Source organism: Thunnus albacares, chromosome 12 (genome assembly GCF_914725855.1).
Source record: "Thunnus albacares chromosome 12, fThuAlb1.1, whole genome shotgun sequence".
Classification (NCBI taxonomy): Eukaryota; Metazoa; Chordata; class Actinopteri; order Scombriformes; family Scombridae; genus Thunnus; species Thunnus albacares.
Window position 1 is genome coordinate 6,740,623 of NC_058117.1, and position 26,669 is coordinate 6,767,291.

Consider the following 26,669-nt stretch of genomic DNA (forward strand, 5'->3'; position numbering starts at 1 on the left):
GCAACTAATAATTAATTTAGTTATTGATTAATATTCTGGTTATTTTCTCAACTAATCAAATAGTTGTTTCAGCTATAAATGTCATTATGTCAAATTTCACATTAGACAATGAAATTTAGCAAATCCTCACATCTGAGTATCTGGAACCAGAGCATTTTTAGCGTTTTTGCTTGATAAATAACTTACACAATTAATGGACTATTAAAATATTTGCTTCAAATTTTCTATTTATTAACTAATGGAATAATCGTTTCAGAGTTACATTCAACAAAACAAGCCAGCGTATAACAATTAAAATCTCAGCCCAACTGCTGATTGTGGAAATAAACCCTGTATTCACACACCATTTGTTCATACCACTGGCCCTATTGGTTGCCAGTGCTCTTGTGCATTTCTGAAATATACAGGCACTTGTGTGTGTGTGTGTGTGTGTGTGTGTGTGTGTGTGTGTGTGTGTGTGGGTGAGTGTGAGGGTGTGTGGGGGGTGAGAGGGATGCAGGTGAACAGCTTGCGAGGGCCAACAGTTCCGCAGGCCAGTCTTGCGCATCACTTGACAGCCATACCCGAATGAAGGCCTACGCACAAATGAACTTGTTAAGCAAATGAGTGAACAAGCAAGGGAGGGGTGGAGGGGTGGAAGAGTGGAGGGTGGGCGCATGCGGCTCCAGCGAGTCCGTGTAGACCTGCCTGGCTGTCTGCACACATCAGCCATTACTGCCCCAAGCCCCTCTGTCTCTATCTCTTTTCTTTCCTCCTTTCTGTCACTCTGTCTTTCTCTCAAAGATCTCTCAGTATCTGTCTCTATTTCAGTCTGCCTCTTCCCATCTCTCTCGTTCACTCATGCTCATGTAATCCCATTGTTTTATTAGAGAACAGCCTATTTCTGAATTGGATTGAGAGATTATCTTCACAATGTTTTGACAGGGTGCTGTCATCCTACGCTCACATACAATGGATAGTAAAAGAGACTGTGAAGACAGATTGGTCCTCTTGTAGCATTGCAATGGATACCAAAAATAAAATAACGGATTCATGGTATTTACATGAATCTTGCATGTAGCTGACATACACAGAGAAGACAGAAAATCCGATGACAATTGCAGAATGGGTGATTATCTGAGACGATCTTGCCCAAAAATAACTCTCAGATTGTAGCATCTACATTTAAATGATGCACACACGTGCATTTGCACATGTAGAAACACACACCCAGGTCTTTGTCAGTGCAGGAAAGTTTCAATCCTTGTCTATTTCTTACGTCAAGTGCCCACCTCTTGCCCTTTGCCCTGATCACCCACCCTTCCTGACCCTTCTTAGTCCCCCCCCTTTTTCTCTTACAAAGATGTCCACACAACTAGCCTTGCCCCTCCTCCCCCTGGGGAAGGAATTTGAGGATTCCAGCGTGGTAAACTTAGTACTACATATAAGTGTTATGGAGAAAGAGAGGCTAGTCAGTCATCAGACTATTGGGACTATTAGAGGGGTTGATGCTGCTGTAGCATCAAGGTCTTCAGTATGGAAAACAATGTCAAGGTAAGGAGTTGGTGTGTGGTGTGGTGATGGTAGTATTTGATGATCTGAACAGATTAATTGTTAATCCAATCTGAGATATAGAAATTTGAGATTATATGCATTGTGCCAAGTAGGTGTATCTGTATCTCTCTTCTTATAAAAGCTTTAGGTAAGCTATAACTGAAAAAATTATATTAAAAACATTTGCAAAACTTTATATATTTATCAAGGCTTTCATTTTGTTTGACTAAACTTTGTCTTGGATTTGTGCTTCTTAATTACAAACTGAACTCCCAGCTGCCTACCTGACTAACTGGCTTGAAAACAACACAATGGGTCCATCCCGATACCCACACTTGCGATATTTGCAAGTAGTCAAGTGGCTGCTTGTGTGACGTATTATATTACTGTCACGGCGCCTGAGGACCTGTTGAGACCATAAGAGTGTGGAGGCTTATCAGAGCTCTCTGGGACACTCTTGATTAATAAGTTCATTCCCTCACTCACTCAAATACAAATACTGTACATGGTACAATCAAGGTCAAATGATTTGTTGAAGTAGGAGTAGGATCAATCAAACAGTATTACAGTCACAGTCAGATGACAGTAAAAAAAAAAAGAAGAAAAGCTCATTCGGAAGCTGAGAGGAGAAATAAAGTTAGGCTGCCTCTAGAGCATGTAGGTTTACTGTACATTTAAGAGACATTGACAGTGTCAGATATGCGATATTACTCTTATTTGTCCCAGCAAGAAGAACAGATTCAACCATCTGTGGAGGTTGTGCCATAACTTAGTGTTTGGATATCAATAATAATAATATGCTGAATCTTACGTGTCATTATATTTCAACTTCTTGTCTATTGATTATTGTCAGTTCTAAAACCAGCCTATAGGAGCACTATCGCCAACAACTGGACTGGTGTTGCGCAATATAAAGCGGTGAATTATGGGATGCAGTTGGATCAGAACATCGCTTCAAAGTGGTTTTAGGAAGAAGTGTGCGTAGAGTGTGGGTTAAGAGTAGTGTGTGTTGGTATATTTCAGACGAGGGACACACACTTGTCTACTACCTGGAGGTGCGTGAGTGCACACTTAAGTTCTCAAGACAAGTGTGGGTATTGAGACAGACCCACTATTTTACAGCTGCAGTAGATATTGTTGCTTATATCCAATTGAAATCAATTGCACTTAGGTCTGGTATCAGAATTCACTTCAAATGCCACCTGACTGACCATTTGTGATCAGATTTCACTTCCACCTCAAACAGTTGAGTGGATAGGAACGAATGCTGTCAAATAGAAAGACACTGCATTGGTGCTCAGCCATACAGCTAGACAAGAGAATTTTGGTTATTTGTGTGCTGAATGAAATTATCAAGCAAAACTCACATCGGATCAAAAAAGTAGGAGGCAGCAGCTTATGGCATCACCAAGGATTCATTTTAATACAAAGTGAGTACAATAATGATGCAGCGATCCTATCCACTAGGTCAGTGTTAGTGCCTTTAGCACCAACACTGACCTAATTAAGTGGATCCAGTATCAGCCATGACATAACCAATCCACATTAACTACTGTTTCTTAGTCACTCGAGGGATGGCAATCTTATCGGCACAAAAGGGTTGCAGGGCCTCAGTTGCAGAAAAGAACTTTGGCAGCCATTTAGTACATTGTCGTAGTTATATGACATAAGCTAATTGTACTCAACTGTGTTTCGGAGAATAATTACACCTGCATTTAGATCTGTCCACTTGTACATCTCTCTATTTACTTGCTTTTCACCAAGATGTAGTTAAGCAGCTGCAGCACTGGGGCAGAATTAAGAATTCTTTCTTGAGCGCTTATATTTTTGTGCAATTTAACATACTTAAATAATCAAATTATGTAACATACATTTAACATAACTAAACATGGTGAGACTTAATGAGGTTACTTAATTTGTTACTGTGGAACAGCTTAGAGGCATCATGTAGATATGGGTAATTGCACTCAAGCTCTGTTGGTTTCTCTTCAAGACATTCTGCTATTGTTGATGTCTTTTCTTGAGATTTAGCTGCTGACCGTACTTCACATACTGATATACATCCTGACCATTCATGTGCTTGTACCTTGTGGATGTGTAATTTATTAGGGTGTGCGCAACCAATGCTCGATGAAACACAGGGAAGTCATCATGCACACATGAACGCATAGTTAAAAGCTAGTATATCAGTACTCTCAGATGCATTTTAGTGTTGAGCGTGAACCGGACACGCCTGATTTGCTGAGCTGCTTTCTCAGTGTATGGAGTGATGTAACCTGTAAGTGACCCCTAGCTTCAGGGCGGCCATCTATCCCACCCTTTACTTTCTCTCCCCCTCCTCCTCCTCTCTCCTCCTCCTGACACCCCATCCATTGGTTTCAATTAATCAGCCGTGGAGGGGGACTTATTCAGCCCCTGCCCAATGGGATCCTTTGGTATGTGGCCCCAATGGTAGCAGGTTGAGAAGCCACGGTCTACACTGTCTTTAGGCCAATTACTCTCACCTCACAGCCCACTCATAAAGAGAGCTTTGAGCGGCCTGTTTTTGGGGGGATCCGGTGGGCTTTTTGTCCCATAATAGCCGAGTGGATTCAGTCACTGCAGACAGACATGTTTACTAAACTCTGCATAGGTGGAGCGAGGGAGATTACGTGTGCCACTTTGAATAACTGAGGCCTGATTATTTTTTTGTCTCAGAGGAAAGATCCCTAGACGATGTGTTATTTTAAGCCCTGGTTAACTCCACATAGCAGCAGTATGTTAGGATTTTAACTGAGTTTCATGTATTTTACATGTGTATTTGTAATTTCTATATGATAGGAGATTTAATTAATTTGAATGGAAGACAGACACTGACATGAATCGCTTGATGGCTATGCCTTGATGAGGTGGTAAACAGGCAGTAGTTATGTGAAGGAGAAAGTTGAACAAGACGTGTGTCCAGTCCCAGTTTGCAATGTTGGACACTATTGTTTGTTCACATCTGGTATGTAGAGATTTCAAGTCATATATACAATGGATGTCCTATAGTAAACAGTTATTCTCTAAAACCCCTTGACTGTTGAAAATTTAAATCTTCTACAATTCTGAATCAATTTACAAAAATCTATTTTTGTTATGTTGACAGAATGAAAAAGGCAGAATTCAACTGCGGGGCAGTGCAGGGCCACAAATAGCACATGTAATGCTATTTGTAATGATGTAATGCCTTAATAATTAGTGTTGCAAGATAAAGGTGAAGTATTTTGTTAATATGTCATATGCCATTAACTAGAGACTAACATTAGTGGCGTGGCGCACTGAACTCCAGCACTAACAAACAAGTCAACTGACCAAAATTTAAACTTAAACCAACTCTGGTCAGGCAAAGAAAATAACTTGGTTTCATCTCAAAAGCCCACTCATGCAGCAACTTCTGTTTATACATTTAACCAGTGATGTAAGTCAGTAAATTACACAATTAAAATTACAAAATTACACAATTTCGTTATTCTCATGCAGTGAGCAACAAACAAAAAGTTGCATAATCTCTCACTTTTTTCTTACTGAGCCTCATCTAGATCATCTAGCTTACCTGGCAGATATGTTTTATATTGTATTTCAGTGAACCAAGGACACAAGCGAATGGTTTAGAACATTGGAGTAAAAGCCTAAAACAGTTCCCCTTTTTATTTTCTATCGAAAATTGATACTGAATTGAATCATGACACCAAGAATCGGAATCACATCAAGAGATTCCCAAAGATTCCCACTCTTTTAGTTTTCCTTGATGCACTGACTGGCACCTGATTCTGACATATTTTAGACAGTGCTTCACTCATTTTATCTTTGTTGTTTATTGACAAGAGACTCCCATGACTGTCTGATGCAAGAGAAGTACAGGCATCAAAGAAACTGTGGTACTGTCATCATGGCAGAGCTCTACAAATTACCAAAAATGCAATATGGGTGAATTGAGATCCATTGCTGGAGCTGTATGTGGAGCTGCTCAGGAACACATTTCAGATATTCAAAGCACAACGCAAAAAAGTCCCTGACTCTATTAAAGGTCAACTTTGTAGTGAGCAGATAGTATAACAAACACCATTGGATACAGATAAGTCTCTCAGCTGAGGTACCAAATGTTGTGACCACATCATATGTTTAGCAGCACATGCAGAATTATTAAAGACAAAATCACTGATGCCAGGTGTGAACTGCAATCTATTTCAACAGGATCTAGACTCAACTGGATATATATTTGAATATGGGAGTCTGGACAAGGCCATAGAACCATATATACACACTGATTTGACCCATCCCCTCGCAGTGTTTGGACAGATGTCTCCAGTCTGCCCTGACACATTCCCAGCACTTCCTTCTTGCATCGCCGTTTTTCATCTTTCTTATTCCCGTGCTGTCGAGCTCCACCCCGGTTCAGCGTCACATAACAGTTTGTCAGTTTATAATGCCAGAAGCAAGGACATATGTCACATTTTTGACCCAGGTTTTGAAATCACCCGAGTTCTGCCTCATGACCGCAGTTCACTGATGCTTGTTTTAATCATAATAAATGAATGTCACAAGGTAGCACGTTACATAATACGGTTTGTTTTAGGGCACACATGCTTGTTCAAAAGTGATGCATGTTTTGGTTCAGGTGTGATCTCTCTCAACCGTCCACTCTTTCCACACACATACACACACACATACCCACATCCACTAAAAGCATTTGCCTATTTGTTTTTGGGTTTTTTTTGCACACACGCTCGCACGGATCGCGTGTGTGCAAGAAATTAAAAAAGTAAATTTAGCAGCAGATAAAACTCCCAGCAAAGTTTTTGGCAAGCTACAGTCTTGGCTACATGATAGTGGTAATTAACAACTGTGTTCTTTAGTAGTCGCTAAACAACCTGAAAATCACATAAAGAATTTTTCTAATTCATTTATGACAGTAGACGCCTTTGAGTGTAGCTGCTCGAAACAGCTATTATCACTTTTGCATTTACAAACTAATTTTAAGCATATTGGGATTTTGCATAAAAGCATGTTTTTGTCTCAGAACATAGCCAGTGGTTGCTTCTGTCTTACAATGATCATTGCACACAGTGTTGTGTGTTCAACATGGTATTCCCAGAGACCAACTGTGATAGAGGTGTTAAATGATAACCATGTAATTACAGAACTGTGAAAATCATGTGTGGAAATATCTACAGTAACTATTCCACTTACACCTCAGTACAAAATCCTATTTATTACATTTTTACAGTTTTTTCTTGCTAAACCTTTCAAACAAAAAGCAGAAATCATTTTTCTGTCCCATAACATTTATTTCTTACTCTTTCAGACACACATCACACAACAATCAGATATAAAATGCACATGTAATGCTATCATTTCCTGCCTAAAAAAGCAACTCAAAAGTTCATTGAGGCAGACAGAGAGACAGCTTCCCCTGTGAGAGAGGGAGAAAGCACTGAGCTGTCAGTAAAATGCCATCGCTCTATAGGAGGTGTTGCTAAATAAAATTCTTTCAGACTGGAAACGGCACGCACAGTCAGCAGTTGCATGATATTAATAAATCACATTTTGTAGGACAGATTATCAGGCCTTTGCAGAAGTCTGCACTCTACTGAGTGCTTTCTTGTAATTGTATGATGACTTGTGATGTACCTTTTTTATAGCTCAGGAGATGACCCAATGGAGTGTGAGGTATATGCAGTGAACATAGGGAACTTTGAAAATAGGAGAAGTACTAATACAAAGTGAATTGAATCTGCAAGGCAAATATCTTCACTCGCCTTTTTTATACTGTCCAAACCACTTTTCTAAGTCCAAAAGTAAACAAAAAGAAAGGAGAAAAGACTATCCCAGAGTAGCCTGTGTGTGTTGCCGTAAACTGAAAGTAGGTGTGTAGTTCTTGCAACACTCCAGTGGACAGTGTCTCTTACCGACATGGCTGTCAGCTGTCAGGAGATGTCGTTTTGAAAGGTTTGTGCTGCTGTCTGTCAAAATGTGTGTGTCTATGTGTGTACGTGCATTTATGAAATCCTTTGTATGTCCTACAGTGGTGTGTTTGTGTGTATGTGTGTGTCTGAAGTGGACTGTGAGAGGGCAACATCTTTAAGAGGAAACACAGGAGAGGCAAAGTGTAGCTGGGTTAAACTTAAATTACTGTTGCTGTGAGAGCAAAACCGATAACGTGTATATTTCATGTATCTGGTAATATATTTATGATATTTCTACAAAATGAGGTTATGACACATGACTCTGATACTGATCTTGATACATTTTCACTGTGCTGTTACTGTCTGTTGTGTACAGATGTTTGATGCGTAGCCAGCAATGACACATCACCATAGTAGTGACTTAAAGGCAGAGTCAGCCATTCTGGAGAAAGACTGTTGATATTTGAACTAAACTCCCAAACAAATACATCCCGCATGCTCCTTCAGAGCATGAAGGGACGTGTATTGCCAAGGCAATGACCAAAAGAGAAATATGGCGGAATCCAGATCGATGAGTCAGCTGTAGAGTTACTGGTGTTCCTCTGACACATCATTATGAAAAAAATTTGTCTCATTTGAGCACAACATGTCATCCACACTCTCAGCCTCTCTGCGGCCTCCCCACATCTCAATCAACCTGCGTTCAGCGTCTCTGTCCACAGAGGCAGCCGTCTGTCAGCTGCAGCTCCTGGGGAGCTGAGAGGACAGCGGTCGGACAAACTGCCTTCACCAGGCTGACTGACGGCAGAAATCAACTGAACCAAAATAGCTTGCATGTCGGGTCCACGGGAAGAAATCAACAGTGTTTGTATTTATTGATTCATTGATACGGTTAATAAGTTCAAAACACATATACAACAGGATATTTGCGTGATTTAAACAGATTAAGCTAAAAAAAACACGGGGGGTCTCTGTGAGACTGTCTCGCATTCAGTGTAGATTGATACATTTAATAAAATGGAAACGTATCTGTTCCGTGAGAAAACGCTTCCTGTGTCAACCGGCCACAGCTTCTCTCTCCCAACATTCAACGAGTGATGGAGATGGGTGACTGTCATATCCTGCTCCGATGACTTCCCCCTGTCCTGTGCACTAGGCTTGCTGCGGTAGTCGGTGTTACTGGTGTTTCATGGTGTTTCATAGTGTTTCATGGTGTATTACGGTGTTCGGGCATATGCCGATTACATTACTTGCCCAACGCCTCCATTGTTTTGCTTTTTTTAATAAAATTAAAACCTATTTAGTTCATTTTCACATATCAGCGCCCACGTCCATCAAAAAAAAAAAAAATCTAAATTTGTAAATTTTTGTAAATTTCTAAGTGTATTATGAATACTAGGTCAGACACTACATTTATAAACTAAAGTGTTTACTCCGTCCACACGCAGAGTGAGACGTCTGTCCTCCCTTCTGCTCTCTGCTATAAACACATATGTAGCTATTGGTGAGCAGCTGCTCTCATGTGTCCCTCGGTGTCTCTCTCCGGATGGCAGGCGGGTTGCTCCAGTTCTGGTTCTAAGCGGTGGTTGTTCTCTGGCGTCCTCTGAACGTCTGTGTGCACAGCAAGCTGGCTGTACAAAGAAGAGAACCTGCTGTTGATCCTGAGCAGCAGCAGCCTGAAGCCCGCGGTCACAAACTCTAAGATTTAAAGATCTAATGTTAAAGATCAAAGTAAGCGCTCTACAGCTATTGAGCATCATCAACAAATATCATGTCTCATGAAATGTCCGGCGTAACCAGTAACACCAGTGTTGTCACGATTTTATTAACCGGTGGGTAAAATTCTTCACCGTGGCACCCCTACTGAGCATGAGCACTAACCCAGCCTGCTGAGCCACTTTGTATCCCATTTACAGAGCCAGGGCTGTGTATGATCACCGGATTTTTTTTTTTTTTTTTTAGCGCACACACATAACTGACAGCTGGTGGACCATGAAGAGATATTCACTGAATTTGACAAAATATGTATTGAATAATCTTTCTCCAGAATCACTGACTCTACCTTTAAAGTAGATTTTTACCTTCATCTTTTCAGAGATAAAAACATGCTTATTTATCTTCAGCAATGACCTATTCCTCATTTACACATATTCTCACATTTATGACAGGTACAACAACATTTTTGTGCTTGTTGTTGGTGAGCAGTTAGAGACGCACAGTTCAAGGGAAACTCAAAACTAGTTTTTGAAGGTTCTGCATTCAATGTTCCCGCCTACAAATGGTGAATCGTTTATTCCCTTCACATTACACCTGTAGGCCTTTGTAGAGTGACACGTTTTTGGATAAATCGCACTGATCCCACCTTATGTCACTTCCAGTCTGAGCTTTCGCAACGCAGATCAGCATTTCTCTTTGCATTCACATTTGAGGCACTGAGCTGGCATTAGCCTTTGCACAGTCAGCTTAGCAGAAAGGAGAGTTAGGGACTCTGTATGTTGTCAACAGCTGTTTGACAGGCTATGGAACCATAGGAGATGGGACTAACCTGTGAGAATATGATTACTGAATAGTGAATCACTGGACCAGCGTACTGCTGCCAGCAAGAATATTTTGTAGTGATTGTGGTGAATGTGGGAGTACACCCAAAAGAAAACAATGACACCCCATGTTGATCAGAATAAAAATCAGCACCAAAGTTTGATGAAGACAATATTTCAGTCAGCTAATCACATGACCTGTCATACTGTCATTTCAGTCAAATGGCATGCAATGCAAAACAGTCAAATGGCAAAATGTTGAATGCCTGTCAAACAGCTACAGGCACAAATTGCTCCTTTAAATGTCAACGTTCCTCATAAACCTTTTTATTAGACATTGAATGACAGTGTCACAGATGTATTCTGTACCTAATCAATCCATTGCATCACAGACTGGAATTATATTGAAGAAACCATTGTTTATAGAGCCAGATGAAAAACAGGTTAGGTGCATCTTTTTGTGTGTGTCTATGAATGTTTCTGTAAAATAGTTTATATCTTTGGAAACCTCCTACACTGAATATTTATACATATACCGCAAAGCATATTTTAAGTGACACTAACGTCATATTCAGTCAACATGAAAGCAGTAGCAGTTGCAAGGAGCAGTTAACATTTGAAATATGCCAGTTTAAGTGTTGTTGTTTCTAAAAGGTGACTAACAACACCTCAGCTGTGTCGATCTCATGCTTGTTGCCTTTTGGGTGGCAATTTTTCAGTTGCTATTTTTACGGCTTTAACATTCTTAACTCAGTCCACAAAGGGTTTACCGGCTCAGTTCTTTTTCCAAGTAGGGAAACAGCAATTTGCAAATGGGATCATTTTCTCCTGCTCATATTGACGTGTTTTACTAATCAAATCAAAACCCAGGCTTGCAACCCATGCATGAGCGTGCAAGAGCCCTGTAGGAATCACAAATCTAACTATATCAACATAAGTAGCCACAAATTGCTGTGAAATGTTACCGCAGATCACAAAGTCCTGTGAACTCACAAATCTGCCACCAAAGTCAATGTGTCTTGCTCTAAATCTGTCTAATAGGCTTCTCCTTGTGTTAATTTTTATATTCCTGAAGCAGCAGCAGCAGCAAAGATAGAAACAGACAGACATGAGTTTCAGTGAAGTCAACACTGTGACTCAAAAGAGACCTTGGGAAGAAGGGAAAGTTGCAAAACTAAAAGGAAGGAAAGACAGGGGAGGCCATGTGTGGTCTTATGTAAAGCACAGATGGTCATAGAGAAGCATGTGACAGAGAGATGGAGGGATGGAGGGATATGGAGAGAGGAGTGTCTGTCTGACTGACCAGGGGGCTCCCGGGAGCCAACACCACAGGCTACAACACCTGGGCGGAGAGAGGCAGACATCGGACATGGGGTCAGTCAAGGGAGAGAGAGATGTCATGAAAAACACAGTTCAACTTTTGAACTGAAAGTTAAGCTAATAAATCGTGTTTATAAGGCTCTGATTTCTACTACATCTGAGCCTGCAGACAGCCAGTACTATGTTGACCTTCATTGGAGTCAAAGGTTCAAAGGTTTTATTTTAAACATATAGAGTTATATAGTGATGTATTGTTTTGCGGTGAAATGACATTCTGGCAGCTCCAAGACTGTGTAATATTAGATAATATAAGAAGAGGGGATTATAAAGAAATGTAAAAAGGAAAGATTTAAAGACACATTAAAATATATATATTTTAAATTGTACAAATAAGCATTAAAATATAGATAGAAATAATTGAAAAGAGTTTTAAGATTTTTATTTAAATTTACATAATCAGAAAAAAGTACTTAATCTTTAGTACTCATCTGCTAATTGGCAAATATTAGCATGCTAAACTAAGATGGTAAACTTAAATGATGCTGATCCACTGATCTACTAAATACAGATCTGGTGGACTGGATTTTTGCATCCCCAATGGTTGTTTTTCTCTAACAACATTTAGAATGGGAAAATAAATGCAAAGTAAATTCCTTTTATAATGTCATCATAATAATTCTATTGACATCATATCAACAAAATCCTTTGTATAGTGATTTTTATTGTATATTGTATTGCACGGTTTCAGTGTTCACTTTGAATCCATCTTCAGTTTTGCACAGCAGTATTTCATGGTGACTGCCTTTATGTGCAATTACACAGGCAGTCATCATTTCAGAGTATAAACTTCCTTATCAGAGCATTTTAATGGTGACCGATTTCCTCTCCTGTCTAATTAAATCAAATCAAACTATCAGAAGCTATAATTCAATCTTAATAATGATTACTTCTGTTCAGCCATGCATACATGTATTTTCTTATACAAGATACATTCAGGGTTTTTAAAGGATTTCCACATCCTGGACCAGTTGAATTAAGTGCATAGCTCCAACACTGTGAAAGAGCATGCTCTGAGCATGTCCACGGTTTCTTTTGAATTCAGTGACTTTGCCGCTAAATATAAACTCCATATAATTCACACTGTGTGCTTGTCTTGAACATGTCAGGTGGAGTTTTAGAAAGCATACCCCAAAGACTCATGGCTCATTGCTATTCCCAGTTTCTCGTCTCTTGCTCTGTCTGTCAGGTTGTAGACCTAAGCCAACCTGTCAACCTGTGTGTTTATGCATGTGTGTGTGTGTATCTTCTGAAGGCACACACCTGGTTGCTGATAAGGAAGTCAGATGGTCAAGATGTACAGCTGAGCACTGGATGCAACAAGAACACACACAGCTGCACACTGTCTCTGTGTCTCTGGCGGTCCTTTTCCTTCCAAAGTCAACTCCAGACGGAGAAGTCGTAATGTGCGACCCGCTGTGATGGCGGCCTCACCGCTGGGGTTTTCTACTCGCACACTGCTGTGACCGTGGTTTCACTCTGAGCATCTCCTCACCAACAACACTCGTGTTTGCTGATCTTCCTGTTTGTCCCACCTGCAGCCTTCAGTCCTGCACAAAGAAAGGTCAAGGATGCTGAAGAAATGCTCTTTGTTTTGCCCTCCTGACATGCAAGCACAGCCAGACTCAAAGACAAACTACAGAGCTTTGGGGAAAATATAGCGGCTGTTTGTTTTATGTGGTTGTTGCTGTTTTGCTGTCCAATTCTTTTGTCTCTCATTAGTCACGCTTGGCGCTGCCTCAAAGTTGAACTACAGCACCGTGGGGGCAAAATGTGGAGGTTGTTTTTAGTTGTTGTTGTTGCTGTAGACATTTTTCGCTGATGAACATGATGTCTCACTCTGTATCAGAAGCAGTGCCCATCTGTGAGAGATGGCTTCTCTTTGTGTGTTTGTGTGTGCGTTTTTGTCTGTGCAACATACTAAAGCTGCAAAGATTAGTTGATTTAAGTTGCCAACTATGAAATGAGTTTCTATTTTTGTAATTGACTCATTGTTTGGAGTCATTTAAAAAAAAAAAAAAAAAAAAGTCAAAATTCTCTGATTTGTATCTTATAATATAAAAATAATATTTTCTGGTTTCTTTAGTCTTCTGTGACAGTAAACTGAATATCTTTGGGTTTATGCAGTGTTAGTCAAGACAAACAAGACATTTGAGGATGTCACCTTGGAAACAGTGATCAACATTTTTCACAAATTTATTGACATTGTATAGACCAAAGGACTAATTGATTAATAGAAAAAATAATCGACAGATTAATCGACAATGAAAATAATCGTCTGTTGCAGCCCTACAATGTACTAATCTGAAACATCAGTCTGTTGGTGATTGTGACATTCCACTAAGGAAACTTAAATATTGAAGTTATCAGATTGAAACATTTACACACTGTTGTGCCACAATCTAATTAAGAGAAACTCATTCACAAGTGATGAGTGCTGGTTAAAAAGGGAGAATGTCAAAGCCGAGGCAAAGAAATTCTGCTAAATAAACAGAACTCTGTTTAAACAATCAGCCTGAAGGGAACAGTCGACCCCGTGAGAATATGGAAGGCAGGTCGGCAATTACTGAAATAAATGACCTGGGTTAAGAGTTGTGGAACTGAAAAAACGAATGAATGCAGCAGAATCACGGATTGCAGAAAATAAAGATCACCAAACACCGCAGCAGCAGAAACAATTGGAAGCAAAATGTGAAGATCTTGAGAGCCGAGCCTGCAAGAAGAATCTGAGGATCTATGCTGTGCCTGAACCCTGCGAGGGAAATAATGATTTTTGGAGAGACTGATATATGTGAAATTAGACATAAGAGATGAACTGAACATATAAAGGTCACATTGGGCATTTGGGCTGAAGATGGAACAGATGAAGATTTTCTGACCTGTGTGTTTAAGCTACACGCAAAGTACTGAGAAAACGGAAATGAGAAAACAGCTCCATGACAGAAAAATCAAGAAATGTATTGTTTTTCCTGCAAGAATGAAATATTCAGCAACGATAGGAATAATAAAATGTTGGACAACTTTCAACTTTGAAGCAGCAGCAGATGGCCTACTGGAGTTTGTATTCAACATAGAGATTCCACTGGAGAAACCAGACTAGGAGTCAACACTCCAGTCAGCGGGTTAGTGGACACCTCGCTCTACAAGAAGAAGATCTCCAGACAGTGAATTTCTCTCTACATCGACATGGAAGACCAAAGGAATGATAAGGTACATTTTTATCCCAAGAAACAAAATAGATCCTTATATACTGTTGGGGATTTGACTGTGGACAGTTTTAGAACTTTAACTCCTGTGTGAAAGTCAAACCTTTAAAAGATTAATTCAAACTGTAGAAGTCTTTATGCAGTTTTTTGAAGATGAATGAATATTTGAATAGATTTGAAAATATAGACTTGCTTAACCCATGTAAACATAAAATAACTGTAGATTTTCTTGATGCACTGTATAATAAGAGCTAATACCAAGTGATCACTAAGGCTAGTAGAATAACCAGTACATTGCTACACTGCTTGATAACATATTTACAAATGTAGTGGGAAATACTGTCCAAAGTGGGCCACTAATAAATGAAATCAATGATCACTTACTGGTATTTGCGGTATATGATTGTGAACTTAAGAAAGATAAGGAAGTAAAAAGGCCTAAACATGTTAGGTTAAGAATGGATGATAGAAATGACCTGTAGAGGAAGACTGGAATGCAGTGTATGTATGACGAAGAGGTGAATGTTGCATATGATACATTTATAAAGATATTGACAGTGATAATGAGATAAGCTAAGTAGGAATATTATTTAACATTTGTTTGCAGATGATAGAATTTTGGATAATAATGAAGAGGAAGTTGTTAAACTTAAGATGGGGTTTGATTTAAATTAATTATCATTAAATGTGAGTAAAATCAAATTTATGGCTTTTGGGAATCAAAAGAAGGAGGATGAAGTTACAATATCTTTAGATGGAGTTAATATTGAAAGGGTATCAAAAATCAATTTTTGCGTGTAATTATAGACTACAAACTCTCTTGGAAACCTCTTCAAATTTTTCACTAATTTTACCATATTTATATAGTTACTGTATAGAGATGTGGGGCAATACAACTAATAGACAACAATATGAATTATAAATAAGGTGGACTTAATGGAGCATACAACAGACTTTGTCAAGTCAAGAGTGATGAAACTGAAAGATTTGGAATTGAAGTTAGTTATGTATAGAGCAAAAAATGATTTGTTGCCTGGAAATTTTCAGAGTTTGTTTATGTTTGGATCAGCTGATGCGGATCACAGAAGGAAATTATTATTATTTATTTTTTATGTAATACATTGAAGCAGATGTGTAATTCAGTGTGTGGAGTCAAGCTGTGGTATTCTCTGGGGAATCATTTCAAATGTTGGTCGACTATTATTCACTTTAAGAAAATGTATAGAGACCAAGTACTTGGATAATATAAACTAAATGTGTAATATTTGTTAGCTCTTCCATCTTTGGTCACATATGAGTGTTTTGATGTGTGCATGTGTCTTACATGATTGTTAAAAGTACTGGCCAGACTCTAGACTATCTATGTTGTTATTTTGAGATGGGTGGCAGGTAGATTTGTTTCTTGTCCCTGCTCTTTCTTGATCATGAAATGTATTGTATATTATGTTATAAATCGTAGCTTATATTTTGTGTAAAAATCTTGTTTCTGAACTATACACTGAAGTGATTGAAAAAAGAATAAAAAAAAGATAAGACTTGGTGTCCTGTGTCGGTTTCATACAATTAGAACAAATATAAAGGTCACTTAATTGCTCTTACATAAATTCCACTGGAACAACTTGTTCTCAGACAACGCTGTTAACAAACCCCGCTGCGGGCAGATGAACTGTAATACTCAAACTTTGAGGCATAGCTGACAAAGCAAGCCTTCTGTGCTCATGGTGAAGTTGTCCACAGGCATGTGTTACCTAATGAATGTTATCTGAGAATTATATGGTTTTAAATAATTTTTTACAGCATAATTAACAGTTTTCTGCAACAAAGACAAGTGTTTTTATGACCAGTGTTCACATTTTGGCAGATGCAAAGCCTTTCGTATTGCAAATGTGAGGACATTCATTCACTGAGCCTCTGCAAAGCGGGCTCTGCTACACACAGATAACATAGGCAGCATGAATGAATGAAGTTTTTATTATTGTGTCATGCATACAACTATACCCAGCCACATAAATTTACATAAGTCAGAAGCAGAGTGCTGCATATACATTTTCAAACAATACTATAAAAACGTCCAAAAATAGAAAACCAACTTTAACAATCAAGTCTTCAGACCTTCATTGTCTATAACAAAATTCTTAAACCACTGGCAAACACATATAATACTGGAAAAATCAGAGTAAACACCAGTTAAATAGTCCATCTTCCCTTCTTGTCCAGGTTTTAGGAACAGAGTTAGCAACTTAAACACACTGGAAATTAAACAACCATTTTTAGTCATCTGTACACCAGAATATTTCGGGGTTTTGTAGAGACATTTCATGGAAAATTTACCCTCTTAAACCATCATAGTTTGCACAGTACAATGTTTGTACACATCTCACACAATCTGTTTTCCTCCTGAACATTTTTGAATCTGCCAATCTCAATGGCCAGAGGAAGAATACCAGCTCTGAACTGCAACTAAAGGTTGTTGGTTTCTAGATAATTAAGATATAACATGTGATTCAGTACTAAACTTTTGTTTGATATGCTTAGAGTAGATATACAGCATATCCACCCACTCAGAAATTGAGTAGAGCTCTTTCATGTGAGGAAATCTATGAACCCCCAGAAAACATTGTATAGCTTGATTCTGTATGGAGCCTGCACTTTGATTTTTTTTTTTTTAATATCCCTGCAGCACAGTTTAGTATATGAGAGACTCGTGCGTTGTAAAGTTGGGTATATGTAGAATAACCAGGTTCATTACATTATATCAGTTTGTTTATGACTGATCTTAGAGCAACAAATCAATTTGTCCATCTTATGCTCTACAAGTACCGGTTTTTACACTTGAAAAAAAGAGTACAAATGATCAAAATTAGAAGTATTTATTTTCTGCTGGAGCACGAGTGTCTTCATGTGTGCCCACAAGCACACAGACAGACACAGCTGAGGTTACGGAGGAGGTCAGGAGAGAGGGACCATCTGATGCCAGCAGATGGAGTGATGGAGGGAGGGAGGAGAGGAGAAGCTCGAAATCAGGACGACAAGACCAAATGCTTATCGGCTGTTCTTAAGGCACTGATTTCACTTTACATCCTGTCTGCTTGAGTGTGCCCACCTCATGTTAGACTTTGGGGTAGAAGAGATAGTACTTAAGAGTATATTTAACTCTGAGCAGGCCTGAACATTTGGTGCCCTAGTAAAAGTACTACACATTTATTTATTACAAACAAGAAAACGATCTAATAATAAATCAACACAAATAAACAACTACGCTAACAAACTAATAATAAATAACAAACAATAAAATAATAACTATTTGTTAGATGTAGCTAAATTTGCATTTTGGTGTATTTGGACTAAGGGTGAGAACATTTACACTTTTTTGTAAACGATTACACATCCATTTTTATATAATTTCTTTAGATTGTAGGACCATATCTGTGATGCGTATCAATGGTTATTGTTTTTCTTTATCCATTCCTTTTGTGCACAAGTTGTCTATTTAAAAAAACGAGTATCGTGCACAGCCTTTTTCTGAACAATTACAAATTCACCAGTGAGTACACATGTACTCGTGTATATGTTCCCAATCCTAATTTGGACAGCCTGCCCTGAGACTTTTTTCATTTATACCCAGAATAAATACACTCACACGCACCTTCTGACAGGTACTGTGAGGTAACAGTAACGTAGCGTTACCAGCTGAGCTAAGCTAACACTAATCTTATACCACACACACTGGCTATAGCTCGCTACACTACACCAAAACTAGTCTAACATCGTTTACTCAAATTTAAATTTCATGACTCAAGAAAAATGACGCAAATGACTGTATAGCTGAACTTGTGCTTTGTATGATTTGCTCCAAATAGCCTAAAGTTTCGATTGAATGGCAATAACATTTATGTTGTTAGCTAACATCACAGGATGAATTGGAATAGCTTAGGTGATCCTTTGACTTTTCCTCTAGAGTCTAGCACTCATTTTTTTTAATTTCCAATACTTGATTTATGACAAATATCTACAGAACTAATGACTTTCCCATCAAAATCAGCTCTACTTTGTATTGAGTATTAATGAGCAAATGTTGGTATGCTAACATACCAAACTAAGATAATAATCATCAGCCCATACCAGCTACACATGAGCATATGAGCATTGTGACCAAGAGCATGTTAGCATACTTACATTAGCATTTAGTTCAAAGCACTGCTCTATGCAGTATGTGACTGATCCCCGTTAGGAATCGGGTTTCAAGTTAATACTGTGGTCATGAAATATTAGCAACATACTTTGTATGGTACAAATTTAAACTGCAGCAGGAAACCTTGCAGCACCCATTCCTGATTTATGTTTGTAAAAGAAATGTGATGTAACCTGCCTATAGTGCAACTCTGTTTAACTCTGTTGGACCTGCTGCTACAGCACTATCACAGAAACACATTCACTTGTCCATCACCTGAAGTCACCTCTGTCTCTCTGTGTCTTTGTTGTAGAACGGAGCAGTTCCAGGCGAGCCAGTGAAGAAGGATGAAAACTCCCGGAGAGGGAACTGGGGCAACCAGATTGAGTTTGTCCTCACCAGTGTGGGCTATGCTGTGGGTCTGGGCAATGTCTGGAGGTTTCCCTACCTCTGCTACAGAAATGGAGGAGGTAGACATTTTAATGTAGAGCAGAGCTCATTTTTCTTGATTCATTAGTGGTTGGCATATTTGTGCTGGCCAGTTACACACCACATAAATGGAGTACAGTGCAGCTTAAGTACTTTACTTTTTTACATTAAAAAAAAAAAGCATACAGCACATAAAGGGAAGATGGATTGAAAGGAGGTCAAGTGTAAACATTGTACAGAGCAGAGCTGATTAGCTGATAGTTGAATCCTGAAAGAATTACACACTGTCTACTCAGGTTGTGCAGCAAAAGCACGTTAGCACAATCACTGTACTTACATGTTTAGAATCAAATAGAATTGGAAATCTGCAGCCTGTTTGTAAGTAAGGAATTTAAAGCTCCAATTAGCAATATATTTGACATGACCACTGTGTCAAATATAATGTTTTGGTTCACTGGTGCATATGGTTAACTCCCAGTAGCTTACACAAAACCCAGTATGTAAAAACAAGCCCACTGTATGCTGCTTAATGACATGCCAAAGAGCTGCAGAACAACACTGATGAAGAGAGATGAACAGATTTTCCTCAGGAGTTGGTGGTCCAAGGGGATGTCTGTGTTTGCAAACATGTTAGCCCCTAAACATGTTAACAGAAGGTGAACAGCACAACAGCAGCAGCTGCAAACCCCACAGCCCCATACACAATGGATGTAGTTGCACACTTAAGGGTGCACCCTTCACTTCTTACAAACATCATTGTGAGTCGATCATCACACGTCTGTTTGATTTACCCTTCAGTTTGAATAAATGCAGCTGTCTACATCAGCCATGTAGTGGCTCATGCTTAAAGGACGGGTTCACAATTTTTCAAGCCTGTCTTATAACAGTCAGGTGCCCAAGTGAACATTGAAATAGGTTTTTCTTGCTGTAATCAGAAGTTCCCATTATAATGCACTTACAGTGTAAATGATGGGGGCCGAAATCCACAAGCCAGCTTCTGTTCAAAAATGTATTTATATAAATAGTCTAAAATATAAGCTTTAGATAAACTTTGAAATGCATTTTTGCACAAAATGACTGTGTGGACACACTGTGGATTTTGGCCTCCATCACTTACATTGAAAGCACATTTGAAGGGGATCTTTTAATAGCCAGTATGAACAGGAGGAATGATTACAGCAAGAAAAACTTCCTTCAATGTTAATGTGGACACCTGACTGTTGTTTTAACACTTGTGAACCTACGTGCGTAACTGCAGCTCAAAGCATTTTTTTAGGCATTGACTTTTGCATAACCACCTTATTGTTTATTGGGCTGTGAGTTCTGTCAAAATGCGTCTGAGTGCATAGAACGGATCCAGCTGCTGCTGCTGACGTGCTGCTTCCGCTGTGTAGCCGCTGTATTCAAGATGTAAGAACATGATGAGAACAAAATATATTTATATATATTTTGTCTGTTTTGGAGTCATCTGCCCCCTTGTTAAATGCATCCTAAACCTCAGGATTAAATAGACTATAACATGCTCTATATACCTTTGTATAGTCTCTTGCTTAGATAAATATACTAGAAAAGCACAAAGTACAGTGAAAACTGTCAGTTTGGTCAAGGTCCCCTAACTCAGTGACTCAGACCTTTTTCTTGGCATCACTCACCACTTCAGTTCATATGTTTACGCTGCAAATATTTTGATTAGTGTTATGCATGTAGAAGACCTGCATTCCCATACAAGGGCTCAGTATATATAGGCCATGCATTAGCTCATACACAGCTGCCAATAGTTCAGAGCGGACAGGAGAGCTGAGCCATACCAGCTACTCACACTCAGTGATAAGGTTTAGGTACTGTACAGTATCAGCTGGTTGCAGCGACCTAGTTCTCAGACAATCGTACAAACACACACACACACACACCTACGGATGTTCCCTTGTAGATGGCTGTCTGGTTTCTGGTCCAGTCTGAACCACTAGAGAGCTATTGCAACACTGAACAGCCTCAGCTGCACACTTGGTGACCTCTATGCTCAGTCATGGGAGGTTACTATGACAGATGAGGTTTATGTTTTTTTCTTTTTTTGGGTGGGGGGCATTACAAAATCCTTTATGTTTACATATATATATATGTAAACTTAAAGGATTTTGAAAGGGGTAAAAAAAAAAAATCTCCAACAGTTAACTTTTTTTTTTTTTTGTCTTTTTGAGCTCCTCATCATGTGTGACAGTGGTCATTCTTAGCTGCTTGACCGATGAACTACTTCACTGTCCGTTTCTACATTAAAGACGTTTTCACGAGCAGAAAGAAACATTACATGAGCTCCTGCAGGTTAAACTGAGCTAACAAAGCACTTTTAGGTCTGTCTAACTCTAACAGACACACTATAGACAGACTTAAAAACACTTACTAGCCCTGCAACATTAAGGCAACAAACAACCCATAATGCAACACTAATACTCTGATGTTGTGAAGATGAAATTGTCTAGTTCTCGGATTTTATTTTTTATTTTATTACTTTATTTGACAGGGACAGTGCATATAAATAACATTTCTGAAAATATGCCAGAGTTAGCCCGAAAGGCTAATTTTCATCTGTTGTCCCTGGGCAGACAAAAAGTTAGAAGCACAAATATCACGAATAAAAGCGTTGAAAATACAATCAACAATAAAAGCGGTGAAAATATGCCAATACAAACAAGCCTGCACTGCATAGAGACAAGAAAGACAGCTTAAGACACACAAAATCAACAATAGCATGACAACAATCAACAAATAGGATGACAGTCAGTCAACAAATAGCATAACAACACAATGTCAGGACTGGTAAAGTGGTCCAATGCGGTATTTATTTTGATCATGTGACAATCTAATTTATTATCTTCACCAGGCGTAAGCCTGGAAGCAGATCCTGCATTTGGTCGTGTGTGTGCATGTACATGTCCGTCCGTGTGTGTGTATCTGTCCACAGCTAATCTCGCATACTACTGGACCCATCAGCCTAATATTTTTTGTGTACATTTATGATTGTATGCCCAAGGACCTCTCGTGGTTGCAGTGATTCATGATTGTTGAAACCTATTTTATAAGATGTTTTATACCACCGTTGACTGCTGACTCACTCCTCTTAACTGGCTGATACAGGCCACAAGTGATCAAGAACTGCAGCAAAAGACATTTCCAGCAAGTCTGTTGCAGGCCACATTTTGGCCTTTGTCGTGACTGAAAAACTGACATTCACAGAAAAGTTTGATTTCATCTTGAATAGGAGCATCTGCAGATTAATTCCATACCTGATATGTTATGATCCCCTAAAGTTTGGCACGATACAAGAATAATCCCCATTTTTATTAACTTCACCACCATCTTGATAGTAAGGGAGCCGGGTGGGACAATTGAGTGAGATTCAACTCTTCTTTGTTTGGGAGGAGAGAGAAAGGTAGGGAGGGGTTTTATTTTGTGTGGTGTGTTACAACAAAATGTTCTAAATAAATAGCAATGTTTAAATTGAGAAATTTGGACTTATCATCCTGTTTATTGTTTCCTTATTAAGTTTATACAGTTAGGTGAACCCAGCACGCTCGATAACAATACCATTACACTATGAGACTATACATGCAACCAGACACACCTGGTGGAGATCTGCACTCTTCTAGTTTAGTAATAGACGTTACTGCCAAGATGATTTGCTTTATTTCCACACAAATATATGTCACATTTTCATAGCTATATGTAAAATATACATATGTAGTAGATACAACATATTCTTTAGTTCTGTGTTATACCTGTACAGTAGTTATTGTCTCCATCACTCAACAGTGCAGGATGGAATTGACATTTTACCTGTTATACTTAGCTACACTAGCAAATTATTTTCCTGTCTGCCTCCAAAAGTAATAAATACTTAAGTTAAACAAATTAGGGCACACACAAAACATTCTTTTTCTTTCCTTCAGATGCTTTTGACAGACAGTGACTGAGCACCTGTCCTATTGTTTCTCCCCCCCAGGTGCCTTCATGCTACCATACTTTATCATGCTGGTGTTCTGCGGCATTCCTCTCTTCTTCCTCGAGCTGTCCTTTGGTCAGTTCGCCAGCCAGGGGTGTCTGGGAGTCTGGAAGATCAGTCCTATGTTTAAAGGTTAGTGTGTGTTTCAATTACATTGTCAACATAAATATCTGTTGACATTTTTTCAGATTTTTTTTGTCACTACTGATCTAAAGTTACAAAAATATCTCAAGACTGAAAGATCACAAACTTTCATCCAGTTCTAACAGGTCACTTTTGTAACTAAAATGATAAACTGAGACTTGACAAAGAAGAAGGCAGATGGAGTTGCTATGTAAGCATAATAAGTTTAAGTGTAAGATTAGAAGTGAGTTTATTATAAAGGATTCACATTCAGCGGCTTGTTACTGAGAGAGAGTTACTGGCTTCAAAAATAACAGTAGCTTAGAACTTTTATAGTAGGATGCAGATTCTAAGAAGTACAAGTCTACAATTTGCTTTATATTCAAGTTCTAATGTTCCTCCTCTGTATTTTCACCATCCTATCCCCCCCTCCTCCATACAGGTGTAGGCTATGGCATGATGGTGGTGTCCACCTACATTGGGATTTATTACAACGTGGTCATTTGCATTGCCTTCTACTACTTTTTCATGTCCATGACAAACTTGCTGCCATGGACATACTGCAACAACCCCTGGAACACGCCGGACTGCAGCGGGGTGGTGGGCAACCCGCTCAACACCAGCCTGGCGAACGCTACAAGTACCCTGGTAGCAGGGGTCTCTGAGGTAGTCAACCGCACCAAGAGGACCAGCCCCAGTGAGGAGTACTGGAAGTAAGTCGTGGAAGTACATCATCTTATTGTATCGGGAGTAACATATAATGAGTCCATCTGTATTTCAGTTCAGTTTAATATTTTGCACATTCATTTGAAATTTGAATAATAATTGCCAAGTGCAGCATGGTAGGTCTTAGGGGAATGGACTGTGTGGGTGTCTTCATGCACACCTGCTATTTTGGTTCATGTATGTGCAGCAGCGCACCATGCTAAAGAGCTGAGTGAAGATGAATATAGATCAGCGGGTGTGGTGATTAATAAATACTCTCTCAGCCAGTCACATCACTGCTCTCATAGCTCTGAGACAGTTGTGCCAAACACAGTTAAACATGATAACGACAGCTCAGTAAATGGAAAGCTTCTCTTCAGGAAATGTCTGGGTAGTTCAGAACATCAGACATGAACACACATCACCACAAATCTCTGGAAAAGAGGCTGATGAGCCCTGCTAACCCTAACTCCTTCATAAAAAGCAGAATATCGGGTTATAACCGACCAGTTTCATGTGTGTTGAGGTGTGTGTGGTTATTCTGTAGCAGCCTGGTGTCATCAGATGATTTAATGAAGGTAAACACAGTGAACGGCTGTGCATAACGACACTGCGCTCTGGTTCAGCACTTCTCAGAGACTGCAGATTCATCAACATACCAGTCCTGCTGCCTTCAGAGTTTGAAACACAGGCGTCTGATAAACTAGCCTGCTACTGTATCAGTAGCCTATGTGACACTCACAGAAACAAAGGGATTTTATGAGGATGACGTATGACTGCTCTGTTGTACTATGGTCATATGTCATGTTCTGTTTTAGCAACAGCTTAAATTTTTGAACTTTGAGCGCAAAATTAACTGATTCGTCAAAAAAAATTTGGCTAATCAACATTGTCAGGAAACGACTCAGAAAAATATGAAATATCTTAAAAATGCCAAAATACACTGGAGGGGGGTTTTAACTTGGTTTGATTTCCAAACCTAAGCTACAGGAAATTTTTCAAAAGGTCTTTTTAAGTGTATATCGTCACTATAGAAACCTTTCAAGATTTCTCTCTTCACTTTTCTTAGGTTTGGCCATGCAAGGATCACTTTTCAAATACACGTTTTATAAGTTATGCACATAACCTCTTTGGACTCAGTTTTGTAGGCCTATCGTACTTGACACAGAGGTCAAAATTGATTTGCACCAGTAAGATGAGCTTGCCTCAAACAGGCCTCATGTTTGCGGAAAGTATTCAAATATTTGGACTAGATTTGACTGGAAGTGCAGCAGCTTTTGGACAGTTTGGGACAGCGCCATCAGCAGTGACATGCAGGAGGTTTCCCATATAACCGATGTTCTATTTGGACCAACTCCAAGGGCTCTGTTTTAATTGTGTAACCACAAAGATCAATGCTAGGTGAAGTGCATAAGGTCAATGAAGGTGCATCCAAGTCCACCTGCTATAAGCAAAATATACTAAATCAGTGGGAAGAGGTGATTAATTATCATCTTAGTGGCATTACATCTGGATGAGATGGGATGAGAACAAGAGTGACAGGAGAGTGAACCTTTAATTGTCAAGATTTTCCATTGTGAACTGTCTCAAGTTGTTCACACCTAAATCAGAAGAGCATAGAGCTACTCTATAACCAACCAATGTCATGTGGCAAAGCACATAAGTTGCTCTGGTCATTTTACAGCAGCTGGATGTTGGTCGCACATGACTTAATCAAGGTACCTGCAGTAGATCAGTGTCTATGATGGCTCTGCATTTTGCCACAGTTTTCAAATTAAATGCCACAGATAAAACACACATCTATCCTGTTGCTTTTAGCTGACTGAGGGAATTTAATTAACTGTAGATAAAAGCCTTTCATACAGTGTAGAAGCAGTTGATACAGGTCAGAATTACCCGTTAATCTTCAGCTCAGCACAGACAGCTTTGCCTGTTATATTTAAATTAAACTTGCATTGTCAATCATTTGACAATGCATTGTCAGTCTAAATGTGACTACTGGTTAGGCAGTCTTCCCACTGTTGGGGTTTGTGTGCTATGCTGGGCATTAAAACACCAAAGGGATGGGCAAAATATATTTCAAAGTCAGGGCAAAACTATAAATAACAGCATAATTTATCAAACTACAGATGATGTTCACAAAACAAGATATGCATAATGTGCACTCCAACAATGTGAGCTGTTGTTTTATCACTTCACTATCAAGCACAAGAAAATCTCCAAATGAATGATGAGGTGAATAGATAAAGCATGTGGTAGGTATAATGTGTATGTATAATACAGAACACATACTGTGTAGTCTTAACATTCTGTATACTCACCTTGTCCTAAGGGTCAGAAGTGACTCGCCTTCACTAAACCCTTAAAATAAAGCAGCTTAATTGAATTTTAAACCCCAAATCTATTTTGCATAAAGAAACAACCTGTCATTCATCACAAACATTGTGAATATCTGGGTTTTCCCTCTTCAAAGTGCAAAAAGACTACATTTAATCAGTGGACACCACTTGTTTTTATCACAACACATCTGTCATCATTGTTTTCTTTACTAAAGTAGAGGTTTTTTATCATTATTATTATTATTATTATTATTATTATTATTCTGCAGAAATGTGCAGAAAGTAGTTTTGAATGCATTTATTGAGGGGAAACAATAACAGTCAG

At 39.0% G+C, this 26,669-nt stretch overlaps 1 protein-coding gene across 6 annotated transcripts in view; it reads left to right on the forward strand.

The window, feature by feature from the left end:
- slc6a9 (solute carrier family 6 member 9) overlaps window positions 1-26,669 on the forward strand; it is a 112,971-nt gene that overhangs the window by 68,404 nt on the left and 17,898 nt on the right. For all 6 annotated transcript variants that reach the window (XM_044368881.1, XM_044368882.1, XM_044368884.1 and 3 more), the window contains 3 exons: window positions 19,065-19,221; window positions 23,178-23,309; window positions 23,743-24,013. In XM_044368881.1, coding sequence (XP_044224816.1) covers window positions 19,065-19,221; window positions 23,178-23,309; window positions 23,743-24,013 — 560 coding nt within the window. The remainder of the gene's footprint in view (window positions 1-19,064; window positions 19,222-23,177; window positions 23,310-23,742; window positions 24,014-26,669) is intronic.